Source organism: Dendropsophus ebraccatus, chromosome 2 (assembly GCF_027789765.1).
Source record: "Dendropsophus ebraccatus isolate aDenEbr1 chromosome 2, aDenEbr1.pat, whole genome shotgun sequence".
In the NCBI taxonomy this organism is placed as follows: domain Eukaryota; kingdom Metazoa; phylum Chordata; class Amphibia; order Anura; family Hylidae; genus Dendropsophus; species Dendropsophus ebraccatus.
This window is the reverse complement of record NC_091455.1, coordinates 27,181,233-27,194,839: the sequence shown is the minus strand read 5'-3', so window position 1 is coordinate 27,194,839 and position 13,607 is coordinate 27,181,233. Positions and strand designations below refer to the sequence as shown.

At 41.2% G+C, this 13,607-nt stretch overlaps 1 protein-coding gene across 1 annotated transcript in view; it reads left to right on the top strand.

Annotated features, from left to right (window-relative positions):
* LOC138783038 (fibrocystin-L-like) overlaps window positions 1-13,607 on the top strand; it is a 218,263-nt gene that overhangs the window by 174,183 nt on the left and 30,473 nt on the right. Inside the window, exons 47-51 of the mRNA XM_069957185.1 lie at window positions 883-1,044; window positions 3,021-3,124; window positions 3,722-3,848; window positions 6,871-6,992; window positions 11,015-11,105. Coding sequence (XP_069813286.1) covers window positions 883-1,044; window positions 3,021-3,124; window positions 3,722-3,848; window positions 6,871-6,992; window positions 11,015-11,105 — 606 coding nt within the window. The remainder of the gene's footprint in view (window positions 1-882; window positions 1,045-3,020; window positions 3,125-3,721; window positions 3,849-6,870; window positions 6,993-11,014; window positions 11,106-13,607) is intronic.

Below are 13,607 nucleotides of genomic sequence, written 5' to 3'. Positions count from 1 at the left end.
AGGAAGGTTGACTCTGACTCTTTGCACTGGAGAAAAAAGATTTTTTTATGTTCTGGAAGCACAGATGGATATAAGAAAGGTAAAAAGTGTCCTTTTCGTAACAACTATCTAACAGTGTCAGCTGATCTGCAGCTTACAGATTCCCGTTAACAACATTTAGATATTAGAGATATTATATAGTAAGACCTATTGACATAAACAATTGACAGGACCACACCTATTGACATGAATAGGAAACCTTACTTGAAGTATTCTGTGACCTTTGAAGAGGTCATTCCACAGAGGGAAAAAGAGAATGACTAAGTTGTGAGCCTTAACCACTGAAATTTCTATCTATTGATGTTACATTTATACTCTAGAGGTAATTTTTATAGTCATCTATGCTGAGGCTGCTGTAAGACAGAAGGGAAATCTAAAATTACCTTATTGCCATTGTCATGGGGCCAGTCTCCACTGCACAGTTGGAAGAAGATCCTGGCCACTCATCCAATCACTCGCTGCAGTGGTGCCCCAACTTAGCCAGTGATTGGCTAAGCAGGCAGACTCTTATTCCAACACAAGGAAGTTCTGCATAGCAGTAACTGACACCATGACAGCTGCAGCAGCATGAGAAATGGGGTAGATAAATATAGGTCTCATTGCTCTTTTACAACAGTGTAATCCTAGATGGCTATGAAGAAATAATCTCCAGAATACCCCTTTAAGTACACAGAATTAAATAAAATAGGTAACATGAATGTGGGACATAGAATATAAGTACAATAAACCTGCCTCTACACCTTTTAACAACTTACTGTATAACTAATGTACTGGTAGTATAAAAAGATAATTAAAAAAAAATATATTTATAGATAAAGATTTTTAATTGCATTTCTCTTTCAGCTAACACCTACCAGGTACCAAACTCAACTCTGAGTTACACTCTGGCAGCTGACGTTGCTTTACTTACTCGGAATATTAAGATCATTGGTGAGGATTACCCCGGATGGTACAGTGAATCATTTGGAGCCCGAGTTCTCGTCAGCACATTCAATGGATATCGAGGTATTGTAGATTTTACTAATGCTACATTTTTTTCGTAATACTACAATGTGTCACACCTAATGCCACCAGAAACACTATTAATTCGATAGAAAACTATGGGATCATGGCTGTGGTCTGTTTACCTCTTGTATTTTTGCACTACGGAAGAACCTATAGGAAAGGAAATATGTAGACAAGTCCTTACTAGGGATGAGCAAGCTTTTGAAAACTTTGGTTCGGTTTGATCCGGCGAACTTTCGTGAAATTCGGATTCGTACAAATTGAACCTAAAACAAACCTTGCTATAACGGCTGAATAATTGAAGCTGCAATAGTGGGAGTCTGATATGGTATAGTTTAGTTTAGTTTCAGGTGCTATTACAATGAAAAAAGTGGGAAAAATCAAAGTGCAGTGCAGTGATTACACGGGACATAGGACACAAAGTTCCTTGGACCCAGTAGGGTGGAAAACAGACATTTGACAGTGGAACCAGCACCAATAATAGTACTGTTTTGAACCCAGTATGGTTGAGAACAGACAATTGACGGAGGAGGAGGAGGCAGCAGCAGCACTTGATTGCACCCAGCCCAGTATGGTTGAGAAGAGACTATTGGAGGAGGCAGCACCACTTGATTGCACCCAGCCCAGTATGGTTGAGAACAGACTATTTGAGGAGGAGGAGGAGGCGGCAGTACCTGATTGCACCTAGGCCAGTATGGTTGAGAGCAGACAATTGACGGAGGAGTAGGAGGAAGATGTTCAGCCTTTGAGTGGTGGCTTGGGAATCCTCGTTGATGATGTTGTTCAGTGCACTTTCCAGAACACGGACGAGTGGGATGATGTCATTCAATCCATAGTCATGCCTGCTCACAGAGTCGCGTCCTCCAAAGGGATCAACAATTGGCACGAAATGTTCGAAGAAACCTGTGCACTATGAGGTTTATCACATAACGACAGTACAAGGTGTATGACTCAGCCCTCCCTTCTGCACTGCAGAGACAAGATTCCTCCCATTGTGGGCTACAACACTTCCCACCGTTAGTTGACGTGAGGACAGCCATTCATATATCTCCTCCCTGGTGGTCTGGAGGAGCTCCTGCCCACTGTGGCTCTGTTCACCCAGGCTCACAAAATGGAGGACAGCCTGAGAGCGCCGGGCCTGACATTGTTGGTAAGACACCGAGGCAGGTTGGACTGCAGTCAAAGCGGTGGATGGTTGCAAGCTGGTGGAGTCAGAACTTGTGCAGAACTGGCCCCCTAAAGCACCGGGGAGGTAACAGTGGCAAGAATGGACCAGCTTTATGATGGTCTTCTTGGGGAATGATGACCCAATGGGCAGTAACAGACATGTACTGCTCTTGCCCATAATTAAAGGACCAGACATCAGCACTGGGGTGCACGGTCTTGGGCACCAAGAACCTCAATGAGTCACAACTGTGCAGTGATGGGACAGCTGATGGGACAGCTCATAGGACTTTTTTTTTTCTGGGACAGTGATGTGACTTTTTTTGGACTGTTGTTTTTTTTTTTCCCCCCCCCCCCCCCCCCCCCCCCCCCAATTTTTTTTTGTTGCGGCTAAACGGGGTTCTCCTATTTTTTGAACCTTTATTGTAAAGATATGAACTGAGATTTTCACTTAATAAAGTAGATCAGCTTGAACACTGAAGTTGCTTTCATGTGTCTTGGTTGATACTCACAGACAGCTGTCACATTACATTTTTGATTAGGCAGGACCCAGGTATATCTGAGGAGACTAATTTAAGGTCTCATCCTAACAGGCGTGACGTCACAGATCTTGATATTCACAAAAAATTCCTTGTATCCTGGTCTATTCTGTGATTTTATTTGTTATTGTTATTTTAACCAGATTTGTTGCAAACATTCTCAAAGTTCGGTTCAGCGACAAACCGAACGTTTTGCAAAGTTCGTAAAGAATCTGGTTCAATACGGTTCGGTTATCCCTAGTCCTTACTAATCATTATATTATTTTTTTAAAGGTAGCGCAAGAATTGAAAATGTGGAATTTTATCACAGTGGGCAGGAAGGTTACAGAGATCACACAGATCCCCGGTACTCACTGGCCTTCTTATATCTTGAAGAGGTATGTATTCATTAGCTTGTATTTTTCAGGTACTTATTTTCCCTTATTATTCCTTATTATCTGTACCAGACACTACCTTCCCCAAACGCTGGTACTGTTCACTAGCTGTCAACATGCCATGTCCGGTCCCAGGGTTGGCCTTCTTGTTATGTTAGAAACAAGTTCTATTCTGGTGGTGCTGCGAGGCGGAGAGTCTACAGCATCCATGCCCTAGGACTGCGATGCCTCTCTCCCCGCCTCCATCCAGGCTAGGGGCGTGCCGATAAAGAAGAGAGATGGGGAGTGAGGTGCTGCAGGTCTAGGGCACAGATGCTGTTTTTAAACATAATACCGGCCCGAGGAGGAAAGTCAACTCCAGGACCGGACAACTAGAGAACAAAACTGGTGGTTTTGGATGGGTGGCAGCCGGTAAAGATTTGCTTTAATCTTTTTTATCTTGGGAAAACGTTTTTGCTACTTCATATTCAGTGTAGTCTTTGGGAGGTCTTTTTACTCACAGTCACCTCTTGCTGAGTAATGTGTGTGATGAGGAATAATTAACTATATTATGACCCCAAAAAGGAGCTTGTAAATAACAATTTGCTTTCTTATTTAAAGTTATCAACAAATGAATCCTATGTTCGGGGATGCGCCTTCCACCACGGCTTCTCCCCAGCTATCGGCGTGTTTTACACAAATGGACTCGACATTGATGACAACGTTATTTACTACACTGTAGGAGAAGGTAAACCAAATGCATAGGGGGGTACATAGAGAAAAGGGGACCCCATAGCAGGAGTTAAAAATGAGTAATGACAACCAGGACAGAAAGGCTTGTTACCTGTTAGTTTTTTCTCCCTTTCCTCTGTTCAGTACGAATTAATCCCCTTTTCCCTGTTAAATTTAAAAGACCATGGAATTTAAATTTTTTCACTTATAAACCCATATGAGGTCCTATTTTTTGTGACACCAATTATACTTTGTAATGACACACTTAATTCTTCCATAAAATATGCTGCAAAAACGGAAGGAAAACAAACAACATTATTTGTGCGGTGCAGTATTCGAAATACTTGTTTTCATTCGAGCATCTGACTGAAAATGCTGTAAAAATTTGTTTCCCCTCCCGACTTCCCTGGAGCTCCCCCCACCCATTAATTATGCAGGTGGGTGTAACAGGCCCTAGGAGCACACTGTCAGCACAAGAAAAGCGTCTGCATTCATTGACTGGGTAACTCATGTGACCTCCAGAGTATTAGAACTTGGCTTTTCCTGCTCATCATCAGAAGCCATCTTGAAGGTAGTGAGGTAGAGATCTTGGAGTAGGGACAGTGAGGATTGAGCTGATTGTAGGCAGGAAAGACCCTGAAAGCTTTTCTTGGGGCTGCTGCAAGACACAGCACAGTATAATTCAGATATACAGTGAATCGACCGGCTACCTGTACAGTGGCTGTCTATTCTGACAGACAGGAATCTGTTGTATATTCTAAATAGGCTTTACTGGATCTATTTGCTCCTACATTCTAATTGTTGCAGGACAATTTCAGTCATAGATCTTGGAGTAGGGACAGAAAGCATTTTTAGAGATTTTAGGCAAGAAAGACCTCAAAAGCCTTTCTTAGGGTTTACAGCATATAGCTCTGCCCATACTACCAGGACATCCGCTACTTAGACAGACAGACAGGCAGTGTATAATTTTCCTGTATACACCTGTGTTGGCCTATTTCATGTAACATCCAAATTGTCGCAGGACACCTTATTGCGCTCTGTGCTACATTTTTAAAAAAAACAACACTTTGTTACATATCTGCTGAAAGAAGGTTTCCATGTATTTATTCCACTTACATAGAGGTTATATTGTGTTTGGAGTGTATTATTGAGAGGCCGTAATAGTGGTGTAATAATGCGACTTGGGCGTGTTAGATGCTTCCCCTGCTGTCCCAGTTTCATTCCAGAGGTGTGTGCATCAATTTCTGAGGTGTCATTGTGGACTTGGAAACCTAAGTTTGACCACTTGGAGGTCACCAAGAAACAAGCATTTTTCTTTCATAGACTTTGAATTTCAAGCTTTTGAATATTTCACTACTCGTTCATCTCTAGTGACAGGTTGTCTATGTTCCACAAGTTAGTAAAGGATAGGCAATTTATATAACTATTATTACTTTATACTACTTTATACTTTATACTACTATTACTTTATACTACTACTACTACTTAAAAAATATATATATTGCTTTCTAAAAATGTATAAATGTGCCCCAAAATTGCTCTATTCTCTTTATATACTTTTTTTTTGGTCATGGGGCTATATAAGGGCCCATTTTTGTGGCATAATCTGCACTTCCATATATGTGACTTTTTGAGCTTGCATTGTTTATCGAGCGACATCGGGAATGTGATAATTTATTAGGGCGATTCAGCGTGCAGTAATAACAAATGTTTATTATTTTTGGGGTTAAAAAATAAGAAAAGGTTGGTGATTTAACCCCTAGATGACCCTTGCCGTAGGGGTATGGCACAGGTGTTTGTCATCAGATGACCCATGACGTACCTGCACAGCAAGAGCTTGTACAGAGCTATGAAGCAAGCTCAAGATAGCTGTTAGCAGCCGGGCCCTCACTGATAATGACAGTCATTAACCTCTTAAACAATGCAATCCTCGGTTTGCGAGGATCCTGATTGCTTTCCCAGACTGCTGGAGGTATATTGCTTTCCTATGTGCAGTCCGATCAGTGATTCTGTCATACAGCCTGCTTCAGGCAGGCTTTTTGCGAAGATTGATGATAACACTGACTATGGCATAGCATTGACCCCCATAGGGATTTAAAAAAATTTAAAATATAAATAAAAATATTTTCAAAAATATCCAAAAGCCCCTCCCCCAATAAAAGTTAAAATCGACCCCTTTCCCATTATACAAATAAAACATGTAGAAATAATTAAATAAATTAGCACATTATATATAAAAGTGTGCATAATTGTCTGATATATGAACCCTTCAGGGTGCCATGATGCACTGATAGCAGCCGGGGACCGTGGCTATTAGCCGACACGGCCGATCGTTGCACCCAGCTAATAAGCCATTAAAAGTCAGCTGTCAAAGCTGAGAGCTGCATTTAAATGGCTATAAAATAGCCTTCCCTGGTGTCTAGTGGTGGGATTGACCTTTCTTTTTACCCAGCTGGGACTCAGAGCCGCAGTGATGCTGATCCCGGCTTGGTGCTTGATTGCTCTGGGCTTCAGCAGCCCATTTCAATCAAACACTGATCTTATTGACCAATGCTGTACTGTATTGCACTCCTGAAGCAAATTACACAATGCTAAGTTTGAAGGTAATCTAACAGCAGGTTAATCAATCCTAATATCGCCATAATATTTACACATTAACCTAATAACACCAAAGTTAGGATAGTTCAGTATACCAACTTTTGTATGAAAATAATACACAGGGGGGGAAGACTCTCAGAATATGATGGTGTAGACATAAAAAAGATTGCTAAGGTGATTAAGACCTTGTCTGTCTCATCATGTTGTCTGTCCCTACACTGGTTGTTGCAAGATAAAATGGCAGCAATATATGGTATTGGGGCATGCAGAGAGAAAGCCTGAGAGGAGGCGTCCCATTCTATGATATTCACTAATATCCCGCATGGAAAGTACAGTAATACACATAAAAATGTTATAATATAATGTGTTTTGTCTGCATATGATAACTATGTTGGTTGTTGTTTTTTTTTTTTTTTGCCTTTTTTTGCCTTATTTTCTAGGAATCCGAGTGTTGGGAGAACGTGTAAATATAAGGAGAAATCTTGTTGCCCTGTCCATTTATCCCGGTACATACCATGGCCGTATGGAAGTGAACACTGTGCTGTGGCATGCTGGAATAGAGGTTAGCTTCTATGTTACTAGCTGGGCTTGAAATCTGGGAACAGGCAGGGCTGCTTTAACTATAGAGCAGATGGTGCATTTGCACCGGGCCCACCATTGACAGGAGCCCCCTGCATCACCAAAGCCCGTCAGACAGACAGATCGCCTGCCCGCCCTTCCGCCTCCCATAATGGTAAATCCTGGGTTCTCCGGCTGACAGACAGCAGTTTTAACTTAGAAATTTCTATTACTAAGTTAAGTGTGCTGTCTGCTGGAGTGCCCCTGGACTCCCTCCTTCCGCAGTGGTTTATACCCACTCTTGCACGTCATGAAGTGACCCAGTGCCCGAACCGCACCTTGCCTTCCCAATTGGCTTGACGTGCGGCACGACCGGCACTCTGGTAAGAACTCGGGGCTGGGGGCGGGTAGTTTGAATGACTGGGAGGCTGTAGTTGTTTGTATTGCTGGAGGGGATAGTAGTTTTGTGTATAGCTGGGGGGTAGTAGTTGTGTGTATGGCTGGAGGGGTTAGTAGTTGTGTGTATGGCTGGGGGGTAGTAGTTGTGTGTATGGCTGGAGGGGGTAGTAGTTGTGTGTATGACGGGGATAATAGTTGTATGGCTGGGGATAGTAGTTGTGTGTATGGCTGGGGGTAGTATTTGTGTGTATGGATGGAGGGCAGTAGTTGTATGTATTGCTGGAGGGTGTAGTAGTTGTGTGTATGACGGGAGTAGTAGTTGTATGGCTGGGGGAAGTAGTTGTGTGTATGGCTGGGGGTAGTATTTGTGTGTATGGATGGGGGTAGTAGTTGTGTGTATGGCTGGAGGGCGTAGTAGTTGTATGGCTGAAAAAGGTAGTAGTTGTGTGTATGACTGAAGGGGGTAGTAGCTGTGTGTATGGCTGGGGGTAGTAGTTGTGTGTACAGCTGAAAGGGTAGTAGTTGTATGGCTGGAGGGGGTAGTAGTTGTATGGCTGGAAGAGGTAGTAGTAGTGTGTATGGCTGGGTGTTAGTAGTTTCGTGTATGGCTCCACCTACCTTAAGGCCGTCCCTGTTTAGGACCATAAAATTATGTTTATGTTTGTTTGTTTTTTTACAGTGTGTGTGGGGGGGTACTCTTGAGGTCTTTGCACTGGGTCCACCAGAGTATTAAAATTGGCCCTGGGTACAGGACATAGAATATAAAGTGTATCTTCACATATTGTCATTATGTTTCTTCAAAGGGAATGTTTCACATAGGGGGAAATTTATCAAGGGCTTTGCGCCTATTTTTTGGTGAATAATTGGATTTTTGGTCTTAGTTCCAGTATCCGACCAGGGGAATATTTTTTAGATGCAACTTATTTTAACCCTTTGAGGACCAGGCCCAAAATGACCCAGTGGACCGCGCAAATTTTGATTTCAGTGTTTTTGTTTTTCCCTCCTCCCCTTCTAAGAGCTCTAGCACTTTCAGTTTTCTATCTACAACCCATGTAAGTGCTTGTTACAGGAATAGTTGTACTTTGTAATGGCGTTTTTCATTCTACCATAACATGTATGATGGAACCCCAAATATATTATTTATGAAGATATAAATTGGTGAAATCGTAAAAAAGAATGCAATATGGTAATTTTTGGGGGGGTTCCTGTGTCTACGTAATGCACTATATGGTAAAAGCGACATTATACCACTTTTCTATAGGTCAGTCCGAACACAACCATATGCAGGTTTACACATATTTTCTAATGTTATATATTTTTTTTGATAAAATCCTTTTGTCTGGCAATTAGTTATTACTAAAATGGGCCTATTGTGACGCTTATAACAGTTTTATTTTTTCACCTATGGGGCTGTATGTGGTGTAATTTTTTCCGCCATGATCTCTAATTTTTATTAATACCATATTTGTGAAGATCGGACGTTTTGATCACTTTTTATTATAATTTTTTTTATGCATAATGTAACATTAAATCGGTACTCCACGCACTTTTTTCCCTCTTTTCGTTAACGCCGTTCACCGTTCGCAATGGCGCTTGTTATATTTTAATAGATCGGACAATTACGCACGCTACGGTATATTATATGTTAATTTATTTATTTTTATATGTTTTATTTATATAATGGGAAAGGGGGCAGGGGATACACACCAATCCCCATTAAAATAGTCACGCAAATTAGACTCCCTAGTAAATGGCCCCTATAGACTTTTTTGTTTTACTAAATAGAGACAGATACTGAAACAAGTTATTTTTATCTAACCTGAATTTATTATGTAATTTTTTTTTTTTTATCATGATTTTAGCCATCTTGCTTGAGCTGGTTTAACCACATTTAGGCTATGTTCACACTGCGTATATGTCCGGCCGCATATTTTCGCAGCCGGACATATACGCGGTAAACTCCGGCCGGAGATTTACGCTACTTACGGCCGGCTACGTACGGACCGCGAACTTACGCCCGAAGTCTACTTACGCTTCCCAAGTGCCCTACGTAGCGATCTGACAGCGGTCTTTTACTTGGAAATCCTCGCCTAGCCCCGGACACCCCACAGAACCTTTTGGATCAGCACAAAAAGCTGCAAAAATGAAGAAATCACCACTACGTACGGGACCGCATGTAACGCTACGGGCGTAAGTTCCGGCATTTTCGTACGCAAACAATGGTCTGGTTCATTTTTTACGCCGCCGCGCATGATCCAAGCGTAAGTTCGTACGTAGTGTGAACTGTGCAGCCGTACTTCGTATACTTTCCATTGTACGCAAACTACATAAGTCTCCAGCCGCTTATTCACGGAACGCACTACGGCCGGAAACTTATGTAGTGTGAACATAGCCTTAGGGTGTGTGCACATACCCTCAGAAATAGGTTTTAAAGCAAGCGGGCTTAGGCTATGTTCACACTACGTAAGTTTCCAGCTGTAGCACGTTCCGTGAATAAGCGGCCGGAGACTTACGTAGTTTGCGTACAATGGAAAGTATATGATCTACGGCCGCACAGTTCACACTACGTACGAACTTACCCCCGGATCGTATGCGGCCTCGTAAAAAATGAACCAGACCATTGTTTTGGGACGGAAATGCCGTAACTTACGCCCGTAGCGTTACATGCAGTCCCGTACGTAGTGGTGATTTCTTCATTTTGCAAGCTTTTTGCGCCTATCCAAAAGGTTCTGTGGGGTGTCCGGGGCTAGGCGAAGATTTCCAAGTAAAAGACCACTGTCAGATCGCTTCGTAGGGGGCTCGGGAAGCGTAAGTAGGCTACGGGCGTACGTTCGCAATGAGTACGCATTCGGCCGCATATCGAATATTCGCACACCCGTAGTTTCAGCCGCACATGTACGGCGCCGTAAGAAATGCGAATGGATTTGTACGCAGTGTGAACATAGCCTTAGTCTGTAACCTTTGCAAGGGTCATGGTCATTTTAGACCTTCAAATTTAAAATTCAATGTGATGGATTCTGTGGTAATTTTTTTTATATATTTTTACTGGAAGGAATTTAACTTTTCTGGTACAGAGCTTTAAATTGCCTACATAGACATGGATTTTAACTGGTTATCTAGGGATAGAAAAATGTTTAAAAAGGGCTAAGACTGGCCTAGGAAAAAAGATTACTTGGCAGTACAATCACCTACAGCTGATTTCTCAGAAGTTGTCCCTGATTGGCACTTCCTGCATTCACATGCCGTAGATCTACATGCCGTAGATGAATGCATGCAATGAATTGTTTCCCTGTGCAGCTCTGTCACTACAGTGCTGCTGCGATTCAAAGAGTTTCCCCGCTGCCGGCATGATATTGATATATCCTGCCGAGTGGGAAAACAATCCATTGCATGCAGTCATCATCTGTAGGTCTGCAAAATCTACCTGACAAGTGAATGCAGCCTAACTTTTTTTTTTTTTTTTTATAGCCAGCCTGAGCCTTTTTCAAATATTTTATCCCCAGACAACTTTTATAAAGGACAACATTGTGACCGCCCACTAAAGGAGCCTAGAGCTTCCTGAGTATTTTATTGTCGATAATATAGCTTAAAACTGTGATTTTTTTTTTTCTTCTTTTTTACTTATAGATCAGTGAAGGAACTGACATTGTGCTACAGAATAACGTGGTTGCTGGGTTTGAAAGAGCCGGATACCATATTGATGGTGAATCTTGCCAAAGTGAGTAATAGGACCAGGACATAACACAATTATGTAGAAACTAAATGACTACTATGGATCAGATATTTTTTTCATTATAATAAAGTTGGAAGGTGTAGTAAAAAAGTGAAAGGGGATTGTGTCTATCTATCTATCTATCTATCTATCTATCTATCTATCTATCTATCTATCTATCTATCTATCTCCTATCTATCTATCTATCTATCTATCTATCTCCTATCTATCTCCTATCTATCTATCTATCTATCTCCTATCTATCTCCTATCTATCTCCTATCTATCTATCTCCTATCTATCTATCTCCTATCTATCTATCTATCTATCTATCTATCTATCTATCTATCTCCTATCTATCTATCTATCTATCTATCTATCTATCTATCTATCTATCTCCTATCTATCTATCTATCTATCCATCTCTCTTCTGATATTTAAGTCGGTCCCTAGTCAGGACCGACAAAATCCCTCAGCAGTGCTGCTCATCATCTCTTTCGCTATCTATCTTCTATCTATCTATCTATCTATCTATCCATCTATCTATCCATTTATCTCCTATCTATCCATCTATCTAAAAATCCACAATTGAGTGCACTCAAATTAAATGCGGTTGGAGTGCCAGCAGTTGTAGGCTGAATCCACATCTCCCCACTGTATATTCCCAAGAACTCTGCAGCACTTATTTTAGTGAAAAAATCTAAACGTGTTTATTCCATAACGGTCAAAAGATACATGCAATGGTTGAGCCTCAACTCGAGCCTCATCTCATGCTTGAGAAATGCCTCGAGATGAGGCTTAAACGTTGCATGTATCTTTTGACCGTTATGGACTAAACACGTTTAGATTTTTTCACTAAAGGAAGTGCTGCAGAGTTCTTGAAAATATCTATCTATTTATCTATCTAAATCCATGAATTTTGCGGCACATCCGTATAGTGAAAAAAATTGTGGTATTTATTGGTACATCAAAAAGTAAGTGCAACGTTTCAGTCTCATCTCGAGACCTTTCTCAAGCAAATACAAACAGTAACTCATATCCTTTTATAGTGTGTAGCAAATCATGATTAACAGGTGATTAGAAGTGATAAGGAGTGATACAAATCCGGTGCAAAAAATAGTGATAAATAAGGTTCTATATACTAAACAAATTATGAGATGTGATTACATATGATACACTCAGTGTGTTATACATTCATATGTGTAAAAGTATGGTATTTAAAATCAGACGGCGGAGTTGGCTTCCACTTGTCACTGCTCGATCAGTTAAAGCAAAAAACAGGCGTAAATAGCATATTCACAGTAAGTGCCTAGTCTTGAATATCTGTATCATGGACTGTCCTGGAAAAGTCACTGTGAGATAATCCTCAGGGAAAGTCCGTTCTTAGAACGTCAGAATGTAAGAAAAACCGCATTGGTCCGTAGACGTTTGAATAATGTTCAGTCAGGTCAGAGGGGAAAATCTCAGAACTCCTTCCTTTGAGTAGCAGGTTATCCAGCTTGAGAGCCATGCGCCCCTGTACTTCAAAGGCACATAGCACTCATTACAACGTGTATCTCAACTAAGACCACAGTGTGCCTCAGGAGATACCCGGTGAGGTCGCCCAAACCTATATGCTAAAAATTGATCACCCCTCCACCCACGTAATATAGAATCCCACTATTCAGACGTCTACGGACCAATGCGGTTTTTCCCACTATATCCCACTATTCAGACGTCTACGGACCAATGCGGTTTTTCCCACTATTTCCCACTATTCAGACGTCTACAGACCAATGCGGTTTTCCCACTATTTCCCACTATTCAGACGTCTACGGACCAATGCGGTTTTTCCCACTATTTCCCACTATTCAGACGTCTACGGACCAATGCGGTTTTCCCACTATTTCCCACTATTCAGACGTCTACAGACCAATGCGGTTTTCCCACTATTTCCCACTATTCAGACGTCTACGGACCAATGCGGTTTTTCTTACATTCTGACGTTCTAACAACGGACTTTCCCTGAGGATTATCTCACAGTGACTTTTCCAGGACAGTCCATGATACAGATATTCAAGACTAGGCACTTACTGTGAATATGCTATTTATGCCTGTTTTTTTTGCTTTAACTGATCGAGCAGTGACAAGTGGAAGCCAACTCCACCGTCTGTTTTTAAATACCATACTTTTACACATATGAATGTATAACACACTTAGTGTATTATATGTAATCACATCTCATAATAATTTGTTTAGTATACAGAACCTTATTTATCACTATTTTTTGCACCGGATTTGTATCACTCCTTATCACTTCTAATCGCTTGTTAATCATGATTTGCTACACACTATAAAAGGATATGAGTTACTGTTTGTATTTGCTTGAGAAAGGTCTCGAGATGAGACTGAAACGTTGCACTTGCTTTTTGATGTACCAATAAATACCACAACTTTTTTCACTATACGGATGTGCCGCAAAATTCTTGGATTTATTTAGTTGGAGATTTAATTCAATCTCAGTTGCTAG